Genomic DNA, 21373 nt, shown 5'->3' with positions numbered 1-21373 from the left:
GCAACAGAACACAACCTCAGGCCCCCAAGGATCCCACCATCATGCTTTTTAAAGCTAGTAACTTTAACGTTAATTGGTTTTGCGTTAAGCAATGGCCTAAAGAAAAAAGTCCAACTTCTTTAGGGTCTTGAGCACAAAGATCTGGCACACTGGACATGATTTGTAGTGGTAGGTAGGTTCCTAGGGCAGAATAAACACTGAAGATGGCTGTCTTTATGTGGAATTTGTCTTCCACACTGGTATTTGCTCTTCTTGGATGACATGAATCACCACCTGAAACAGAAGCAAAGCGCGAAACAAAAGATTTTCCCCACTTATCTGAGATTAAGTTGCTGATGACAGCTAACAGCTTAGAGAGCACAGACCAATATTCAACAGCGGTAGTGTTCAGACTGAGTGGCTTGAGAAGCCTGTGAAGAAAAGTGCATATGTACATCACTTTTATGGCTGATTTATGTGTGCAGTGTTTCCTACGTGTGACATACCACGCATCCTACAGTGGTGAAAAGACTTTTTGTATACCGTACTCAACAGAAGCAGCGGTCAGGGCGGGCAGCAAATTCCATGTTAAGAGTACTGCATCAGATGAATAGAAGGACATCAAAGCTTTCTCCCCTACATCTCTAATAGGGGCCCAACAAATCCAGAAATTCCCTCAACAAGATTTCTAAAGTTATTAATGTAAGAAAATGCAGCCATACTTTGTGATTCCTGTAATTATATCACGATAGCTTTATGACTTCAAACAGTTCTAGAATTCATGCTGGTATTTATTAAAAAAACTGTGGAGGATTATGATACACTATGCTTTGGGTCTTTAAACCCAGCCACGCCTCATAGGATAATTAACATGCCTGCCAAAACATCCCAACTAACATCCAAACCAAAAGGGCATAAAGGGATACAACAGACAAACCACACAGAGATAAATTATTCAGCCTACAAAGAAAACCCAGCCAAGTTACATTTTCCCTATGTGATAATTACCTTAAATCTCCAATAGTGTATTGTAGAAGCCATGTAAGTTAAAGACCATGTGTTTCTGTGAAGTACAGCCAAACTATTCACTTATGCTGTGCTGATGAAGTCAATAAAAAGGTGGAAAAATGCATCCACAGCTAGTGAGGTTTGGCACTGGCCTGAATGTATGTAAGACTTAAAAAGCAAAAAAGGATTATGTGGACATTTTGAAGCCATGTAGCTGAAACACTACTTGGCAATGTACTACACACACACACCACACAGACACACACACACACACACACAAAAACACCCACATCAAACAACACAACCCAAAATTTCCCCAAAACCCCAGACACATTTTAAAAACCCTATACCATCAAATTTTTTGGAAAAATGCAGGGTTTGGTGAAAAATTGTTTTAATTTATTTTTATGGGAAAGGCACATTAGGGAAAATTCCGGTATTTCAAATTTTTCACAAATTTTGTTTAAAAGGAACGTGTTTTTTTAAATGGGTTGGATATAAAATATATTATAATATTTTATAAATATAATTGAGGTTTGGTTGGTTTTTTTTTACAGATGGGGTTTTTCATCCCAAATTTTTGTTAAAGGAATTTTTTTTTTTTCTCCTTTTTAAAAAGGTTGTGGCGTTTTATAATTAATTATTATAATATTAATTTTGATGTGGTTTTTTTGGTTTATTTGTTTTTACTGGTTTATAGGAAATTACGCTACTATTAATTTTTGGGGTTTTCCTTTATTTCCCCAAAAATTTTTAATGGGCGTTTGAAATTACCCCCTTGGGGAAAAAATGTAAAAAAAATGGGTTTAAGGGTTTTTCCCCCCATAAATGTTTTGTTGGTTTTTTCCGGGTTTGGGGTTTTTATACAAAAGGTTTATATGGTATATATTTTTATTTATATATAAAATATAATTCAAACACAACCACCTTTAAAAAATGTTTTGTTTCCTTTAAAAACCCATACAAGTTGTTTTTGGTTTTTTGGTTAAAGGGGGTTTAAAATCCCGATTTTTATAAAATATATATATATATATATATATATATATATATATATATATATATATAATTTTAAAACCAAACACAAAATTTTTAAAAATTTTGTTTTCCAACTAATACCCCGACAAAACATAAACAAGGTTACACAGGGAAAGGGGAAAATTTATTTTTGGCTTCCCCCAAATTTTCGGAAAGTTATATTTGGGCGACCTTTTTTAATTTAAAATAAAAAATTATATAAAAAAATAAATTAATTAATTTAAACACCCAAAAATTTTGAAAAACTCAAACAGTGCAAAGTTAAAATCTTTGTTTTCTCAAAAGGGGGAACCCGGTCACCCCAAACCCCCCAAACTTTACCTCCCAAAAAGAGGCCCAAAAATAAAATGGGAAAAAAACCCCTTTTTTCCCCCTTTTCACTTCTCCCGTTTCAAATTTCAACCCTTTTTTTTTAAAAGTTAGATTGGCCTTGACCTTTTTTTCGACTTTAAAAAGGTTAAAATCTGGTTAAACAAAAAATCAAAAAAAACAGGCCCCCTAAGTAAAATTTCAACAAAAAAATTAAAATATTAAAACAGCAAATACAAGAACATTTTTAAAAGGTTAAAACTTCTCATTTAAAAATCCCTTTTTTTTGTTTTGGGGCATCCCTGGTTTCTCCCCGCAAAAACGCTTTTTTTCCTTTTTAAAAAAAACAAAACATAACTATGGAAAATTTAGCATTAAAAAAGCCCATTTTAACCCTTTAATCACCCCAGTTTTTAATTAAAAGGGCCCAACCCTTTCCCCCTCCTAATGGCCCAAAAATTGCCCCATCCTTTTAAAAAAACAGGCCCCTTTAAAAAATTGGGAAAATACCTTTTTAAAATTCAAAACCCAAACAAAGCACCGTTTCCCCCCTGACTGTTAACCAAACCCCAAAAAAATTAAAAACCCCAATATTTTTTTACTGCCCAAAACTTTAAATTTTCCCAAAAGGTTTAAAAATTCCAGACCAACACTTCCTTAACTGAAAATGCAAAACCATTTTTAAAAGGGTAAAGCAATCCCCCCCGCTTTAAAGGTTTTTTTAAAAAAAACAACCTTTAAATTTAATTGGGAAACTTCCATAACACTTAAAGGCCCAAAAAGGAGGATTTTCCTTTCCCCCAATTTTTTTTTGGGGGGAAAAAGAAAAAGGGTTTTAAAAAAAAAGGCGGAAGAAAAAAAAAAACCCTTTTTTAAAAAATTGTTTTCCCCGAAAAAAGGCGTTTTTACAAAAAAAAATTTTTTGGAAAAAATTTTCCTGGGATCTTTTTTTACAAACAAACCTTTTTTCACTTTAAAAGGAAATTTTATTTTAAAACCAAAAACATCATTGCCAAGAATCATCTCGGAGGCTCCTCAGAGCCATTAAGCATTATTGTCACCCTGTCTCCGTTACCATAGCAACCTGGGAGTGTCAGTTTCTGTTAGTGTGTATGTGTACTGCATACCAGAGGCTTGTAATGCACCTGAAGCAAAGCTTCTCTTCACTGCAACTTCAAGCCTAAATCCTCTCCCTTTCAGCGAGGCAGCAGCCAGGAAAAGAACAGAGAGCAAACAGATCAAAAAAAAAAAAAACTCCCAACAAGCTGCCACAAGAGACAACACACTCCTCCAGCCCTCCCACCTCTCACTCAGCAGACGTACAAACAAACCGTTCTCTGCCAAAATATCTCAAATCACAGTTCTAGGCTAAAACACCAAACGTTGCTTCCTAATTCACAAGCGTTAGTAAACCTCAATCCCAAGCTGCAACCCACAGCTTCCCGGAGACGAAAATGGCAACATACAACAGCTGCCCCCACATACACCATGTCAGGCTTAATCAAACAGAACCTGAAGCTATGATACCTGCCATAACTGATATTAATTTTGTTTAGACAGAATAATAATGACATTTGTACTAGCTGCCAGACATGGCTGCATCCACTCACACCATATCAGGACTGATCAAACAGCACTCATAGCTGTGATACCTGCCATAGTTGTTATTAACTATATTTAGACAGAATGATGACATTTGAGGACAGATTTTTTTTTTGTAGTTTATGGTGAATCCCAGACATTGCAGAAGAGAAATGGTAAAAAGGATGTTTTGCTCTAGGATCTCTGGTGGAGAGGTTGCCATAAAGAGGAGATTGTCCAGGTAAGGGAAAATGTGGATACTCTGAAGCCTGCAGTAGGCAATTTCAGGGGTTAGACATTTTGTAAATATCCTTGGTGTAGTAGAAAGTCCAAAGGGTAAGGCAGAGAACTGAAAATGCCAGGAAGCCACACAAACATAAAACGTCCTGTAGATGGGGTGAATAGGAATGTGTAGGTATGCATATTTGATCTCCATGGAGGCCAAGAAGGCTTGGGGCAAGATAAGAGGGAACAAGGTTTGAAGAATTAACATACAGAAGGTGGATACTTTCAGGAAAGTGTTGAGATGAGACAGATCCAAAATGGGTCTCCAAGGACCATTCTTTTTGGGCACTAGGAACATTCTGAGGTAGACACCTCTTCCTTTTTGGTCTTGAGGAACTTCTTGAATGGTCCCTTGTCTCCAGAGGTCTAGAAGTACCTCACAGAGGGTAGTTGTTTCTTTGATGGTTGAGAGGTGCCCCTGAATGAAGGCAGAAAATCCCATATCATTAAGTGTCCTTTCTGAATGTCAGAGAACCCAGGAGTCTTGAGTTATGGTTTCCCCAACTAGCAGAGATAGAAAGAGGTGCTGGGAAAGCGGAATGCAGGTGATGTGGTTTGGGCACTGAGCAGGAACTAGGCTTGTCTGGAAAGGGCCACTTGTGAGCCAGAGTTGCAGGGGCAGCCCTGGACTACTGAGGCCTCCTACCAGCCTTTTTTGTTTTATATGGATGAAGATGGGAGTACCTGCGTACATAGGCAGTTTTTGCTGGTTAATTTCAGTGAAATTTAGACACTGGAGTGACAAGGATGTGTTTCAATTCTTGCAATTCCTTTCCCTTTTCCTGCAGAAATTTAAATAAATTAGCAGCTGCATGGACAAACAATGCAGAGTTGTCCAAAGGGCATAAGTTTAGATTTATTGCCCTCTGGTAATGGCTGCAGTCTTAACCAGGAGAATCTCCTTAACACAAAGACAAAGGCTGCTGCCCTGGCAGAAGCCTCTGCAGCATCATGGCTGCATTTGATGGAGGGTGGGGCTACCTGTGAGGAGGCTCCAAGCAAGGATGTAGCCAAGGTTTTATTCTTTGAGTCAGGCAAATCAGAAATTACTTGGCAGAGTTGAGACAGAAGCTCTAGAGCAAATTTGGTCATGTGTGTTTGGTAATTAATAGTGCTAAATGCCAAGTTGGCTGAAGTGCACACTTTGTTGCCTAATCTTTCCTGGATCCTGCAGTCCTTATCTGAAGGAAGGAGGGAGGTTGAACGCAGTAGTTTGGATGGTTTGACTGACGCCACTGAAATAAATGATGGGTCTGGTGAAGGTCATTTAAACAGGAACTTACAGTCCTCAGGGACCCTGTAAAATCGGTCAGGCTTCTTAACGACAGGAAGCTGGAAATTGGGGGGCCTTGGAGGCAGAGGCAAAGGCATCTAGAAAAGCAGGTAACACAGGAGGAATAACTGAAGGGCTGTGTGATTCCACCTGCAGAAGGCCGTAGAATCTCTTTTGTACTTCAGATACTGGAGTGCTATCCCATTTGAAATGATCTCTTGTTTTGACTAGGGTCTCACCAAAGAAGAGATCTTCCATGGGTGAGTCAGTTCCATTGGAGTCCTCCTCCGGGGAAGTACAGTCTAGAGTGGAGGGAATATGGGAAAAACAGGCCAGAGATTCCTCTTCTGAGGATGCCTCTTCAACTGAAGAAACTTCCTCCCCAACTCTTATGTGGAGAAGCTGTGCAGGGTGGAGTAGGGGACTGAAACACCCGAGGGGGACTTAAGGGCCATGAAAAGGCTTTGGGCCAATTGTTTCCAATCACTGTCAGGCTCCTTTGGAGGGGACAAATGTTTACTTTTCTGCTTCTCTTTTGATGTGGGTCTGCCCTATGTAACGTAGGAGGCCTGGAAGTAGGCCTACATTCAATAATATCCCAGTGAATTTCCTCTTGCACCAAGATCTGAGGTATCCCCTTAGGGCCTTTAGTTATCACGAGCCTCGGGTTCCCCCTGTACATCTGAGATGGATGCCTGCTCAGCCTCTGAGGATGTGCCTGTGGTCGGATCCAAGGCAATCTCAACACTGGGCTCGGCCTGTGATCCAGAACCAGGAACCACTATGTTTCTCTGGGCTCTCATCCACCTCAGGCGAGATGTCTGTAGTAAGAGGTGCAGCAGAACATTTCAGGCCTCGGATTTTTGGCCTTCTGCTTAGCAACAGACACAACCTCAGGCCCCAAGGATCCCACCATCATGCTTTTAGCTAGTAACTTTAAGCACTGGTTTTGCAAGCAAATGGCTAAGAAAAAAAGTCAACTTCTTAGGGTCTTGGGCACAAAGATCTGGCACACTGGACATGATTTGTGGTGGTAGGTAGGCCCTAGGCAGAATAAACACTGAAGATGGCTGTCTTTATGTGGAATTTGTCTTCCACACTGGTATTTGCCTTTCTTGGATGACATGAACCCTACCACAAAACAGTAGCAAAGGAAACAAAGATTTCCCCACTTATCTGAGAAATTCGTTGGATGACAGCTAACAGCTTAGAGAGCAGACCAATATTCAACGGTAGTGTTCAGACTGGTGGCAGAGAAGCTCAGAAGTAGGTGCATATGTACATCACTTTTATGGCTGACGTATGTGAGCAGCCTACGTGTGACATACCACGCATCCTACAGTGGTGAAAGACTTTTGTATACCGGCCAACAGCTGGTTGTCTACGGCAGCAAATTCCATGTTAAGAGTACTGCATCAGATGAATAGAAGGACATCAAAGCTTTCTCCCCATACATCTCTAACAGGGTCTATCAAATCAGAAATTCCCTCAACAAGGATTTCAAAGTTACTAATGTAAGAATTGCAGCCATACTTTGTGATTCCTGCAATTATATAGATAGCATGACTTCAAACAGTTCTAGAATTCATGCTATTTATTAAAAAAAACTGTGAGGATTACATTACACTATGCTGGGTCTTTAAACCCAGCTAATGCCCAGGATAATTAACATGCCTGCAAAACATCCCAACTAACATCCAAACCAAAGGGTATAAAGGATACACAGACAAACCACAGATAAATTATTCAGCCTACAAGAAAAACCCAGCCAAGCTACATTTTCCCCTATGTGATACCTTAAATCTCCAATAGTGTATTGTAGAAGCCATGTAAGTTAAAGACCATGTGTTTCTGAAGTACAGCCAAACTATTCACTTATGCTGTGCTGATGAAGTCAATAAAAAGGTGGAAAAATGCATGTCCACAGCTAGTGAGGTTTGGCTTTACTGGCCTGAATGTAACCATAAAGACTTAAAAAGCAAAAAAAAAAGTTATGGACATTTTGAAGCCATGTAGCTGAAACACTATATGTATGTATATACACACACACACACACACACACACACACACACACACACACACACACACGCACATCCACACACACACCCATATCCACACACACAGACACATACATACAGGTATACTATCATTTTACTGAAGTGCACGTGGCTGAATGATTGTATCATTGACTCGCTTCCATGAAAAGGCACATTATGGAATTCCGATATGGCCGAAATACATACCGAATTTGTCATAGGAACAAGTGTTAACATGGGTTGAGATAGGGGTAAAATATATCTATGGAGATGCATGTTTGCAGTGGAAACTATCGACATTTGCAGAATATACTGACTGCGTATTTCACAGACTGTTTTAACATCAAATTTGTGTTCAATAGGAATGCTGTGTTTTTTCTCATGCAGATAGGTGTGTGTGCGCATATATATATATATATATATATATATATATATATATATATATATATATATATATGAATGTGGTCTTGTGTGGTTTATTTTGTGTACTGATGATGAGGATATTGACAGCTCACAATGATTAATTTGTGTAAGGAGATTTCTCCTTTCATTTCTCCTTTCAAATTGGTGTAACTGTGGCGTTTGTATAATTACATTGGGGGACTGTCATCCACATGGGGGATGTAAGGGGGCTTGTCCCCTGCATAAGTGTTTTTTGCTTGGTTTCATTACACTGTTTGGTATCCTGTGTGATAGCAAATGTGTCACTTTCATGCTACTACTATGGGGTTTTGCCATTTGATATGCGCAGGTACCCGAGCAATACCTGCACATGGTCAGTTATGAGCACTATACCACCTTGGTAAACAAATGTAAAAACAAAAATGTCTTCAGTGTTACTTACATACAATGTTGTTGTTGTGTCTTTTTTTCCCGGTTAGGGGTCGTTATTTACATACAATACACAGTCATTTTTATATAGAGATATATATATATATATATATATATATATATATATATATATATATATATATATATATATATACACACACACACACACACACATTTTACAAATATGTGTGTGTGTATTCATACATACACACACGACAAACATACAAGTACACAGATGCAGATTTATATTGGCTTACCAAGTGTTCAGAAAGTCGAATGTTATATGGTCAAGACTATATATATATATATATATATATATATATATATATATATATATATATATATATATATATATAAATCACCAACTTTCTGAAAACTCAAACAGTGCAAAGATAAAATCTGTGTTTCTACAAGGGGGCAAGCTCCACAGTCACCCCACGCTCCCCAGCAACTTATACATACCAATGCAGAGGTCTCACTACAGTGGGGAAAAGGGCAAATTCCCCAATTCTCACTGTACTGCAGTCTCAGTACAACCACTTTTAGTTTTCGGAAAGTTGATGATGTGGTCTTGACCGTTGTTTTTCGACTTTCAAAACGCTCCAAAATCTGATATAAACCCACAAATGCACATACAGGCTCCCTAATGTAATTTCAACACCCAAAAAAATCTGAGAAATATGAAAACAGCATAACTACAGAACAGTAGCAAATGTTGAAACTTGCTGTACTCATTTAAAGTCTTTCTCTGTAGGGGGCATACCCTGGCTCATTCCCCAACTCCAGCAAGACTGCTGTACCTCAGAAAAAGAGGAACACCAAGACAGTAACTATGGACTTAGCATATAAAAGCTCCATTTTTCATACATTTAATCATCTTGCTCCAGTATTCAGAGTTACAGGCCTCAGACTTTCAAAGTGTCAGATAATGGCCAAAAGTTGCCACACTCATTTTACACTACAGAGCTATAGAAAAGAGTTGAAAATGACTGGTTCCCGAAGATTCAACAACCTCAAACAAAGCACAGTTCCTCCTAGTACAATGTTACAACAGAAACATTACCAATATTATTTTACATGCAAATACAGATGCAACATTTTGCAAAAGAGATTAACAATCTCTCTCCAGTACCAACAATCACTTCCTTATTGTTACTGTAATGCATCCACTGGTTTAGGCTACACCAGCATATCAAAACGCAATTAAATGTTTTCCTTTAAAATAAAACAACCATTACATATTTACATGATGGCAACAGCTTCTGCAGTAACACTTCCAAAGGACAAGAACAGCAGTTATTGTACCATTCCAATACACACACCCTTATGTTATAATAACCCCTGCTCCACCTTACCCAATCCTACCCCTGGCCTTTAACTACAACCTTGCACATGACCTTATGAAAACAATTTAACAGCACCTCTACACAACACACCTGGACACACTATCCATACAAAATACAAAAGCACAACACTAAAACGACCGTTTTACCCAGCCCTGACTGTAACCCTAAACCACAATCACTCAAACACACACTACTATGCCTACTGCCAAAACTTTAAGTATATCCAAAAGTTTCACCATTAACACAGACAAACACACACTTACCTTAACCAAATGAAAACCCATAGCAAATCCATATTTTAAATGTTGCTGAATTTAGCAATCCCCACAGCTGACGAAAAAGAAGTTTGATGTAAAAGCACAGCAGTTTAGCCTGTTGAGAAATTTAATTGCAACTACACATACACACATGTATAGCAAGGCCAAGGTAGGCACTGCTTTCAGATTTGGGGGAGGGGTCAAAGGGCGAAGAGAGCCTATAAAAATGTTCTGATGGCGTTTTACAAAGTTTTGAAATTTTCTGCATCTCTTACACAACTGCACTGTAAGATTATCAAATACGAGTCTTGCACTTATAGAAAGTTAAATATATGAAACTCAAAATAATTCTGAAAACATACTCCTTTCAACACTATACACTCAACACCAATGTTGTGATATTTTACAGACTGGAAGAGTGTAGCCAAAGGAGGGGAAAGATTACTGCCATGGAGGTGAATGAAGCAAATAAGTCAAACAACTGGAAAATCCAAACATGTAGAGGAACAGATCAGTCTGTTCTATGGAACTCAGCTGGAAGACAACATTACCAAAATAAGAGATCTGCAAGAAAGAATGCACAAGTCAAAGAAAGGCTCCTTTCTAGTCATTAAGCTTTAGAATGAGGATTCTGAGAACTCTAATGAGGCTGTAAGGCAGCGTACCCCTTCAAGAAGCAGGCAAAGCAATCCACTGTGAGCCCTGTGGTGGTTACTGTTACAGTCAATTCATAGCCTGAAGAAAGCCCTATTCTGACTTATGAGAATCAGAGAAATGATCATGGAGGGGAAAACTTCAAATGTACTGCCAAAGCACCCAATGGTATCATAAGAATGTATCACTGATTTCTAGACTGCAGACACTGGTTTTAGAGTACATATCAATGAATATTAACTGGTGGCATATGGTGGTACACTCTGACATATCAAAGCAAGGGGAATCTGAATCCATACAACCATTAAGGGGAAGTAAAAAAGTAAAAGAAGATAGGAAAACCAAAATATCTGAAAGATTTACCTACCTCCACAGGGGCAAGTCAAGGGATTGGAGGCAAGGATGCTGTTATGACGAACCATGTAAGAGAAAAACTAATATTGGAAAGCCTCACAACTGAGTGCACCCTAATAGACAACCAATGAGAACTGAGCATTCATTAAAGGAGGTGCAGCCCAGTTCTGTCAAACGAGGCTTGACAGTTGTGCAAAATAAACAGTTTTATTGCTGTATAATGAGGAGTTCTATATAGAGGAGTCAGCCAGGCTTCCCTTATTAGTCTGCATTTCTGGAAAACTATGAGACAAATAGCTTGAAAAGCATAGGAAGGATACAGATTCTGATCTAGACCAGGCCAGAAATACAAGGTTCTAAAACTTGTTAGCTAATCTGTAGTGATTACGGAAGCCTGGGATCCTAAATGACATGGGTCTCAAGCTTCTTATTCTAGTACTGTGAGGTACGTGGTGAACAGAAGACCCTAACACAACTCAAAACCATCAGAATAATGAGATCATTCCCAAGAAAAAAAAATATTGCACACCTCAGAAGGGACAAGTTCTAAGAATGTTTTCACCTCTGAATAACACTAAACACACTTGGCCAACATGTGGGCAAGCATCAGACAAAAATTATGCCTCAATGGTGAAGAACTGGAGAATGCCATGTGTGGACTCCCTCATACTTTGCAAACCTTCTGAGGAAATAACATGGGATATTAAAACAGCTTCTTTTCATCCTGATATGAGGAGCCACTGGGAGAAGCTGAAACCAATGAGGATATCAGTCTTAAGTGCGATATATGCATGAAGACGCCTTCTTGACTACTATCTCATGGCAACAAACAGTATTAACTACTCAGCAGAGTTTGGTGTGGCTGTATCTATATTTTATGTGCTGCTGTTTTTATCTAGAGACTTTCACTGTACTAAAAACTGTTCAGGAATATTAGACAATACCACAATACAAACAAAAAAGCAAAAAGCATAATACCTTTCATATACATTTTTGAGGTTTCAACTATCTCCTGATAAACAACAAAATCGGGAAGCTTTTTGAAAAGGACAGAGTTAGGGTGAATGAAAACTGGATCTTCCAGCAATGGTGTCTGCAAAAACACAAACAGATTTATTTCTTACAGAAGTGCCAAATGAAAGTAAAGGATTAACAATAAACTGTTTACAGCACAGGAAAATAATTCTTACTAGGAAAGAAATTAAAAGTTATATGTACTTACCATAACTAGGTATCTGTGCTGTCCATTTTCATTCTTCCTCACTGATGAATCTCGGAACCAACTCGGCCACTTTTCTAAGACTTTACGATCTGAATCTCGAGCTCCTCCCTCTTCCTATAATGCACCATACCTTCCCTAAGTCCTCAGATCAAGTTTGCTGCCTTATAACTCAAGAGATTATAGCAACAGGACAGAGAAAAGAAGAGGTTTGGACTCAAACCTAGAACCCATGGGCTCCAAACTTCTTCCAAGTACTTCTCAAAGGCACCAGACCGGGAGATGGCTGGGAGGGACGTGAGGAAGAATGAAAATGAACACAGATACCTAGTTATGGTAAGAACATAACTTTTAAATCTGATGTCCTTTTCATTCTTCCTCACTGATGAGTCAGTCCCAGCTACGCAACTCCTGGGTGGCCCTCAAGGAAGGATGTGCCAGAGCACGATCAAGCCAAAGGATGCCCTGCTCCTAGAAACAATGTCCAATTTATAATGTAAGACAAAGCTAAGAGTCAGACCAAGTGGCTGCAGCACAAATTTCATTTGAGGCTCTAGAAGTATAGGCAGATGAAGTAGCCATAGATCTGTTGGAATGGGGCTTTGGCAGGTCAAGGAAAATCAACACCTTTTTGTGAATAAATGAAAGAAATACAATCTGTAATGCATTTGGCCTAACCTGAACTGTTTGTTGAGAAAAATACAAATAGTTGATTGGATTTCCTACACCTCTGTTCTGTGGTGGTAGAAACATAGTTGCCTGTGAACATCAAGGAGAAGCGAAATATATTCTGCTTTGTTTGAAAATTTTCGGAAGAAAACTGGCAAGTCAATCGATTGGTTAATGTTCGATTCTATGGCTACCTGAGGCATAAAGGAAGAAATTAGAAGTTATGTACTCACCATAACGTTCCATCTGAGTAGGTGACTTCATTCGGATGCAACCTGTGGGTATCGGATCCGATCTCGGATCCGAGCCGGCAATTCAAAAGCTTAGGCTCCGAGCTCCTAGCTCCTCCCTCTTACCCATAACCCCTTGCCAAGCCCTGACTGACCTCAGATTGAGTTTGCCTCAAATACTGACCACAGTATACTAAAACAGCATAAATACTCGCTCTATAAAGGTCAGGGGATGGAGGATAGTTACATCCGAATGAAGTCACCTACTCAGATGGAACGTTATGGTGAGTACATAACTTCTAAATCTGAAGTAGGCAGACTTCATTCGTCTGCAACCTGTGGGACAGAGTCCCTAGCTACCTGAATCTTGGGCCGTCATGGAAGGATGTTCCGAGCACCGCTGAGCCAAAGGATGCTCTTCCTCTAGAAACAACATCCACCTTGTAATGAGAAATAAAAGTATGAGGCGAGGCCCAAGTAGCTGCCGCAGATATCGCCCAACGAAACACGGGACTTAAAGGCGGCTGACGAGAAACTGCCCTAGTAGAATGAGCCGTAACCCTCTGAGGAGCAGGTCTGCCTGAAGTGTCATATGCCTGCAATATGCAATTAGCAATCCATTTAGACAGAGTGACTTTAGACACTGCTTTACCCAGAGCAAATTTAGCAAAGGAGACGAACAGCTGATCTGATTTCCTGTGGCCAGCTGTCCTGTTAATATAAAACGTAATTGTCTATGAACATCCAATGAATGCAATTTGTATTCCCTTTGTTTGAATACTTGGGAAAAAGAAAGGCAAATTGATTGACTGGTTAATATTGGATTCAGAAGAGACCTTCGGAAGAAAAGATGGATTGGTCCTGAGGCACACCCTATCAGGGAAGAAAGAAAGGTAAGGCGGTTTGACACAAAGAGCCTGAAGCTCAGACACCCTTCTGGCTGAAGTGATAGCTACCAGAAAGACAGTCTTCCAGGAAAGGAATTTTAAATCAGCAGAAGCTGCAGGCTCAAGGGAGGAGCAGTAAGGGCCTGCAGGACTAAAGACAAATCCCAAGGCGGTACAACCTCCTTGACTGGAGGCCTTAATAAAAACTCCCTTGAGAAAGGATTTGCATAATTTCGCTGTCATAAGGGGAGCTGTGTCCTGTCCAATGTGATAATGCGATATAGCCGCCAATTGTACTTTAATCGTGGAAGAACTGGCCCTTGATGAAAGAGGTCTGTTAGAAATTCTAGCACCGCAGAGATAGGTGCTGAAAAAGGATCCACCGTTCTCTGCCCTGCCCATATAGAGAACCTCTTCCATTTACTCCGATAAACCTGTCTGGTAGAAGGTTTATGAGCAGCCACCAAAATGGCTTTGACCGTGAAGAGATACCGAGTCCTAATTAAGGTTGGAATTGGAGCAGCCAAGCTGTCAACTTCAGGGTTCGCAGATTGGGAACTGGCATTCCCAGAGGGTGAGAGATGAGATCCGAAATTGGATCCAGAATCCATGGTGGATTGATTTTGTGAGACCATACGAAAGGGAACCAAGGTTGTCGAGGCCAGAATGGGGCAATGAGAATCATTCTGCTCCCCAAACTGTTGGCTTTCTGCAGAAACCTCTGCATCAGAGGAAGTGGAGGGAAGGCATAAAGGAGACCGAGGCCAAGCATGCACCAGAGCATCCTCGAACTCCCCTGGTGGGGAAGCAGAGCTAAGAAATTGTCGCATTTGGCATTTGAGGGAGAAGCAAAGATCGCAACAGGGTTGCCCCCAAACGGCAAAAATCTTCTTCGCTACTTGAAGATTGAGGGACCACCGTGTGGAGAAAGGATGGTGCGACTGAGCTTGTCCGCAAGGATGTTGGACTTTCCCGGAATGTGCGTTGCTATCAGAAAGCGTTTGGTGGAAATTGCCCATTCCCAGACTCTCATGGCCTCTCGACAAAGGGGTAAGACCTGGTTCCTCCCTGATTGTTGATATACCAGACTACGGACATATTGTCTGTCTGAATCGCAATAGTCCCTGTAGGAAGAACGTGGTGAAGTGCTTGCAACGCTAGGAGCTCCGCCCTCATTTCCAGGACATTTATATCCAATGACGCCTCTGTGGGATTCCACGTGCCTTGGACAATCTTTCCGCAGAATGCCCCCACCCGAGGCAAGAAGCATCCGTGGTCACTGTGGCTCGGGAAATGCAGCAAAGGGTCTTCCTGCTAGGGGCCCGGAGAAAGAAGCCACCACAGAAGGGAGTCCCTGCACGCTCTGCTGACCGCAATCGGAGCGTTAGAGACGAACAAAGAGGAGACCACTGAACTTGAAGGGTCCATTGAAGAACCCGCATGTAAGCGGCATGAATTAGAAGCGTATAGCTGCCGCCATAGAACCTAGGGCCCTCAGGACCAAGCTGCAGTTGGTGAAGGTTGAAGGATTGCTGTCACATGACACCTCAGGCTGACGATACGGTCTGGGGTGAGGAAGGCTCGCATTGATCTGGTGTCTAGTCTTCCTCCTATGAAATCTATAATTTGAGTTGGATTCAGGAAAGATTTCTCCCAGTTGATCGCTATGCCCAGCCTTGGTGCTAGTTGAAGGAAGTAATCCCTGGCTGAGCACAGAAGATGCCTTGATGATGCAGTCAGGAGCCAGTCGTCCAGGTACGGAAAGACCTGTAATCCCTGGAGCCTCAGGTGGGCCGCTACCACCGCTAACACCTTGGTAAACACCCTGGGGCTGAGGTGAGACCAAAGGGAGGACCCTGAACTGATAATGACTGGCTCCCAGCCGAAGCGAAGAAACCTCCTGGATCGCCTGTCCATCCGAATGTGGTAGTACGCATCCTTGAGGTCTATGGAACACATCCAGTCGTTCTCCCTCAAAAGGGGGAGTATAGATTGCAGGGTGACCATCCGACCGTTTTGCTTGGTTACTGACAGGTTGAACAGGGGAAGGTCTAAAATCGGTCTTAAGTCCCCGCCTTCTTTGGCACCAAAAGAACCTGGAGTAAAACCCTAATCCGCTTGATCTGCGGGGACGCGCTGGATGGCTCTTTTTCCTAGCAGCTGCTCGATTTCGAGAGCTGCCGCCTCCCTTTGGTCGGGTGGAACATCTGGGAGGCTGCGAGATTTGGGGATCTTGATTAGGGGTATTGAATATCCTCTGGATATGAGTCGAAGCACCCAACTGTCTGTTGTTATGGACTCCCAAGAAGTCAGGTGCATCGAAAACCGCCCCCCGACTGCCTCCAGAGACGGACAGCCGGGCAACCCTTCAGGGCTGCTGCGTGGGTCTCTCAGAGAAGGGTTCTCTGGACCCAAAATTGCCAGGAGCCCCCCTGCCTCTGGCACGACGACCTCCCGTCCTCCTCTGCCACGGAAGGACTGGTTATCCGGAGCAGGTTGGGACTGCTGCGACTTCCGAACCACATCTTCTTCTGTCCCTTTTGGTTCTTAGAGAAGGACCTCTGGGGAGCTGAGAAGCGGACTCCGACGGCAGACAGCGCCTTCCGCCCTTTCGCTCTGGACTAGTGTCTCGAACAGTCTTGCCAAACAAGGCAGAACCATCGAAAGGGGCATTCGAAGGTCGCCTTAAAGGGCTCAGCAAAATCACAATGGCGGAGCCAGGCCTGTCGCCTCATGACAAGGCCTGCTCCGCTGGCTCTAGCGGCTCCCTCAGTAGCATGAGACAGCAGCCGCATAGATGTATTGGATACAGATCTGAGAGTGGCCATTCGGTGGAATAAACCTGCTTATCCTCACTCGAGATGGACTCCGGGAGATGCAGCGTACTCTTTAATCAGATCTCGCTGCATCCTAATGACATGTGCCATGTAGTTCAGCTCTCAAGGAGAAGGTCGCTGAACTAAACACTCGCTTCCCAATTCGATCCATTGAACGGGACTCCTTGCCCGGAGGATGGACGGAGGGACTCTCCTGGGCCAATTCCCTTCGTGGCTGCAGCCATCATCATGGCATCTACTGGGGGACCCTTACTCCAGTGGGTGCGGTCTGATGGAGGAGAAAGAATGCGGTCCGGGCGTTTTGGGATAGGCTCAATGGTGTCCGGATCCTTCCACGCCCTGATAGATATAAGATCTACCAGGGGTCAGCAGGAGGGGACACCCAAGAGGTAGAAGGGCCCGCCTTGAATGCCTCCAAGAACACAGACTCGTCCGAAGAAGCCTTGGGAGCAGACCACCCCCCCCTGATCCTTAACATCTCCATGATGTCTCCAAATGAGACGCCCTCAGGGGTGACCTAGGGAGCCTTCCCTTCATCCAAGTCCGTGTCTTCAGTGACGGACTCAGGGGAGTCCATGTGCCTCCTCTTGCACTTGCGCCGAGGTACTTCATCGGGGGCTGTCCGAGGAGTACTCTTCAGCAGATGGATGTTCCAAGGGAACCACTTGGGACATCGAGGCGGGCTGTCCCTGGGACCGGCTGGTGGGGCCTGGCCCAACTGCAATGGAGTGCGGGATGGAGCCGTGGCAGGGACCGGGGTCCGGATGTCCTCGACAGTGCCCTTTCCATAACGCTGAAAGCCGAGGGGAGCCAGCTTCTAAGCCCGAGCCGACCCCACTCGGATCCGACGACGGATCGGAGTCGGAGCAAACCGCCGGATCCGAGACCAGTGTGCTCCGACCTGGACGGAGCCAAGACACACCAGCTCCCTCGGATCCGAGGCTCGGCCTCGGCTCCGAGAGGTCGGTTCCGTACCGAAGCACTCAAGGGATGGGACGGATCCGAGGTGCGCCGACCAATCGGATCCGACCCACCCCGGATCCAAATCTGCACGGCGCCGAAAGCTCGAACCCATGGTATGGGTCGGAGAAGGAGCCAGGCGAAAAGGGGTCAAGCCCCTCCCGGTTGGGGGCTAGGAGCACTCCCATTTGCATTTGGGCCTGGATGAATTTCCTCATCATCCGTCCATATCAGCTTCGCCATCGAAAAGGTCGATCTAGAGGAGGCCACCGGCGGACCTAGAGAACCGCCTCGGTGACCTCCTGGAAGGGCTAGCCTCCTCCTCCTCGGGTCCAGGAGAGAACCGAGGGAGTGGAGCCGAGGAGGAGGAAAGCTAGAAGGCACAGGGGAAGCCCGCTTAGATGGAGGAGCCGAGCTGGAAGCTTGGCTCTCCTCTTGTGGTGCTTCTCCTGTGCCTCTCCTTCTGTCTCTCCCTAGTAGAATCCTTCCTCCGGCATTTTAAGGGAGGTTGAGTCCCAGCCGAGGGGAGAACTCACAGCAACAAGTTGCTGACTGGAGGGCAGAGGCGAAGCAGTATCTGGGGTAAAAGACCCGCCAGCCCTAACTTCGACCTCCGTTCCCTTAAAGCCCGGGTTGAACCCTGCACAAATGGTACAACCAGAAGACAGGTGTTCAACCCCAAGATGAACGACCGAGTGTGGCCATCTGCTGGGGACAGCTTATGGCCACACTCGCACATTTCAAAAGACAGCCTTAGGGGCTTCAGACATTACACCTAAGGCCTAAACACACACACACACAAACAAACTACGAAAAACCCGAGAAAAATTAACTAAAGAGGGAGGGAAAGCCTTAACCACACACAACACTAACTATATTTGTAACAAAAAAAGAGATTTTGAACAATTTTCCTGTCAGAAAACTACACTTATCTCAAAACCACGCCAGGAGCTCTAGAATTCCGTTGCTTCTTGAAAAGCGGCAAACGATATCTGAGGTCAGTCAGGGCTTGGCAAGGGGTTATGGGTAAGAGGGAGGAGCTAGGAGCTCGGAGCCTAAGCTTTTGAATTGCCGGCTCGGATCCGAGATCGGATCCGATACCCACAGGTTGCAGACGAATGAAGTCTGCCTACTTCAGATTTGTTCTTAAGGATACTGTATTTTATGCAAAATGTTTTAAGGAGGTTGGACTGGCAAAGCTTTGATACTCTCTTAGCAGTGGTAATAGCTAGTAGAAAGATAGTTTTCCAGGAGAGAAATCTCACGTCACAACTATCAGCTGGGTTAACAGGCTTCTGGGCAAGATCTAGCAGTGCCAACATAAGATCCCAAGGGGGAGAAGAATCTTTTATTGGAGGCCTAAGAAAAATGTCCTTCATGAAAGCTTTACATAATTTGGAAGAAAAAAGAGAAAAGGATCCCTTTCCAGCATGCAAACTGGATATGGCTCCCAGTTGAAGTCTGATGGTAGGGAAACTGGCTCCTTTTTAAAAAAGGGTACTAAGAAAAAGAACAGGCAACGTGGGTGGTGAGAAAGGGTCAATAGAAAATCTCTTCCACTTGCTGCTGTAGACCTTTTTAATGGAAGCCCTCTTTGAAGCCAGGATTATGTCATGGACGGGAGGGGCGAGCCTGGACCTTCTTACAATTACCTGAAGTGGAGAAACCATGCGGTCAACTTTAGGGTGTGGAGAGTGGGGGGTTGGATGTCTGATGGAGGAGTTATGATATCCTGTTTAGGATCCAGTATCCAAGGTGGATACTTGAAGTGAGACCAAAGAAAGGGAAACCATACTGAACTAGGCCAGAAAGGGGCAATGAGGAATACTGAGCTCTTCAACCTGCAGGCTTTCTGTAGAAATTTTGGAATCAGTGGTAGAGAAGGACAAGCATAAAGGAGACTCGGGGGGACAACGGTGGACTAGAGCATCCCTTGGTGACTCCCCCTTTGGGGGGATCAGAGTAAAATACTAGTTGCCCCTGTAGTTCAGGGGAGAGGCAAAAAGGTTGCAACAAGATTGGCTCTAACAGTGAAAATCTTGTTTGCTACTGACTGGTTAATTGACCACTTGTGGGGAGTCAGAATGAACCTGTTGAGTCTGTCCATTAGAATGATGGTTTCCCCCAGAATGTGCATTACAATGAGAAAGTGGTCCGAAGATATCGCTCATTCCTAAACTCTCATGGTCTCCCTGCACAATGGATAGGAGCAGGTGCCTCCTTGTTTGTTGATGTACCAGACTACTGACATGTCTGTGTGCATTGCAATTGCCTCCAGAGGGAGAATGTCCTAAAAGGCTTGCAACTCCATGGTCACTGTGGTTATGGGGGGGGGGGGCTACCCAGAGACAGGTCATTTGATTGCATCCACCACTGTAGATCATTCCTGCAGACTGAAGACAGTTTTATGGGATTTGATAGAGGCTGGCAGAGAATGGACAATTGAACAGCTATTGTCCACTGAAGAACCCTCATAAAGAGCCTTAATGATCGTAGCTGACATTGACCCCCCCCCCAAAGCCTGTAGAAAGTACAGTTGTGTACACTTCCCATAAATGTAGATGTCTGAGTGTACTCACTGTTGCAGTCATCACATTTGGGTTATCTGCCTGCAGGTAGCCCTCAGCAACCTGAATACAAGAGTCTTCAGATTTCTGCATCGGATGCTGTCGCTTCTTCCATGACATTAGGTTGTCAGGGGTATAAAACATGCAGCCGACGCCATTACATCAGTTTTTCTTGCCCTAGATGTCAGGTGCCCCCACAATAGGAAGCAATTATATGGTATGGTACACCCCCATCAAAAAGCAAATACACATGAAAAAATATATACAGCAAACAAGAAGAAAAGGTAGAGCCAAGATATGTTTGGGGGCTGGAGGGAGGGTAAAAAGGACTGCAACAGTAAATTCACTCGAAAATCTACATTTATGGTAAATGTACAGAACCGTACTATGTTCTTTCATGTTTCACTGTTGCAGTCATCACATTTGGGTTGATTCCCAAAACTAAGGAAGGGAGGAGGTAGTTAAAGAGAATTAGGGCCAGCTATTAAGCCCTGCAAGACTGCTGTGGCAAATCCAGCTCTGGATTTAGAAAAGGTAGGCAGGTGGTAATGCTTGGTGAAGGTATGTACAGAGCTCCAGGTAGCAGCTCCCAGGAAGATGCAGCCATGGTGGAATGTGAAATTATCCCCTTGTGGGGTAGGTTTTCCATGGTGCTTGTAGCAGAAATGAATGCAATGGGCTATCCATTTGAAAATGGTTTGCTTTGAAATGGCCTTCCCTTCTGCCCCTGCAGCAAAGCCAACTAGCAGCTGGTCAGATTTTCCAAGAGGCTTAGTCCTGTCCAAATAGAATCTAAGTTGTCTGTGCATGTCCAGAGTATGCAATATCCATTCCCCTTTGTTTTGTGGATTAGGGAAAAAAAAGTAGGCAAATGACTGGACTGGTTTAGGGCCATACTAGACACCACCTTGGGCGTAAAGGAAGGATTAGTCCTGAGGGAAACCCTGTCCGCATGGAAGATAATGAAGGGTTCCACTGCCATGAGGGCCCGGAATTCAGACACTCTTCTTGCTGAAGTGATAGCTAGAAGTAAGGCTGTTTTCCAAGAAAGGAATT

At 43.3% G+C, this 21373-nt stretch overlaps 1 protein-coding gene across 1 annotated transcript in view; it reads right to left on the bottom strand.

Annotated features, from left to right (window-relative positions):
* DHX37 (DEAH-box helicase 37) overlaps window positions 1–21373 on the bottom strand; it is a 1097190-nt gene that overhangs the window by 249915 nt on the left and 825902 nt on the right. Inside the window, exon 23 of the mRNA XM_044068525.1 lies at window positions 11927–12041. Within this exon, the coding sequence (XP_043924460.1) occupies window positions 11927–12041 (115 nt within the window). The remainder of the gene's footprint in view (window positions 1–11926; window positions 12042–21373) is intronic.

The sequence above is a fragment of the Protopterus annectens genome, chromosome 4.part0 (genome assembly GCF_019279795.1).
Source record: "Protopterus annectens isolate FY-2018-M chromosome 4.part0, PAN1.0, whole genome shotgun sequence".
Classification (NCBI taxonomy): Eukaryota; Metazoa; Chordata; order Ceratodontiformes; family Protopteridae; genus Protopterus; species Protopterus annectens.
Note: the sequence above shows the minus strand (reverse complement) of the source record. Positions and strands in the feature narration are given on the sequence as shown.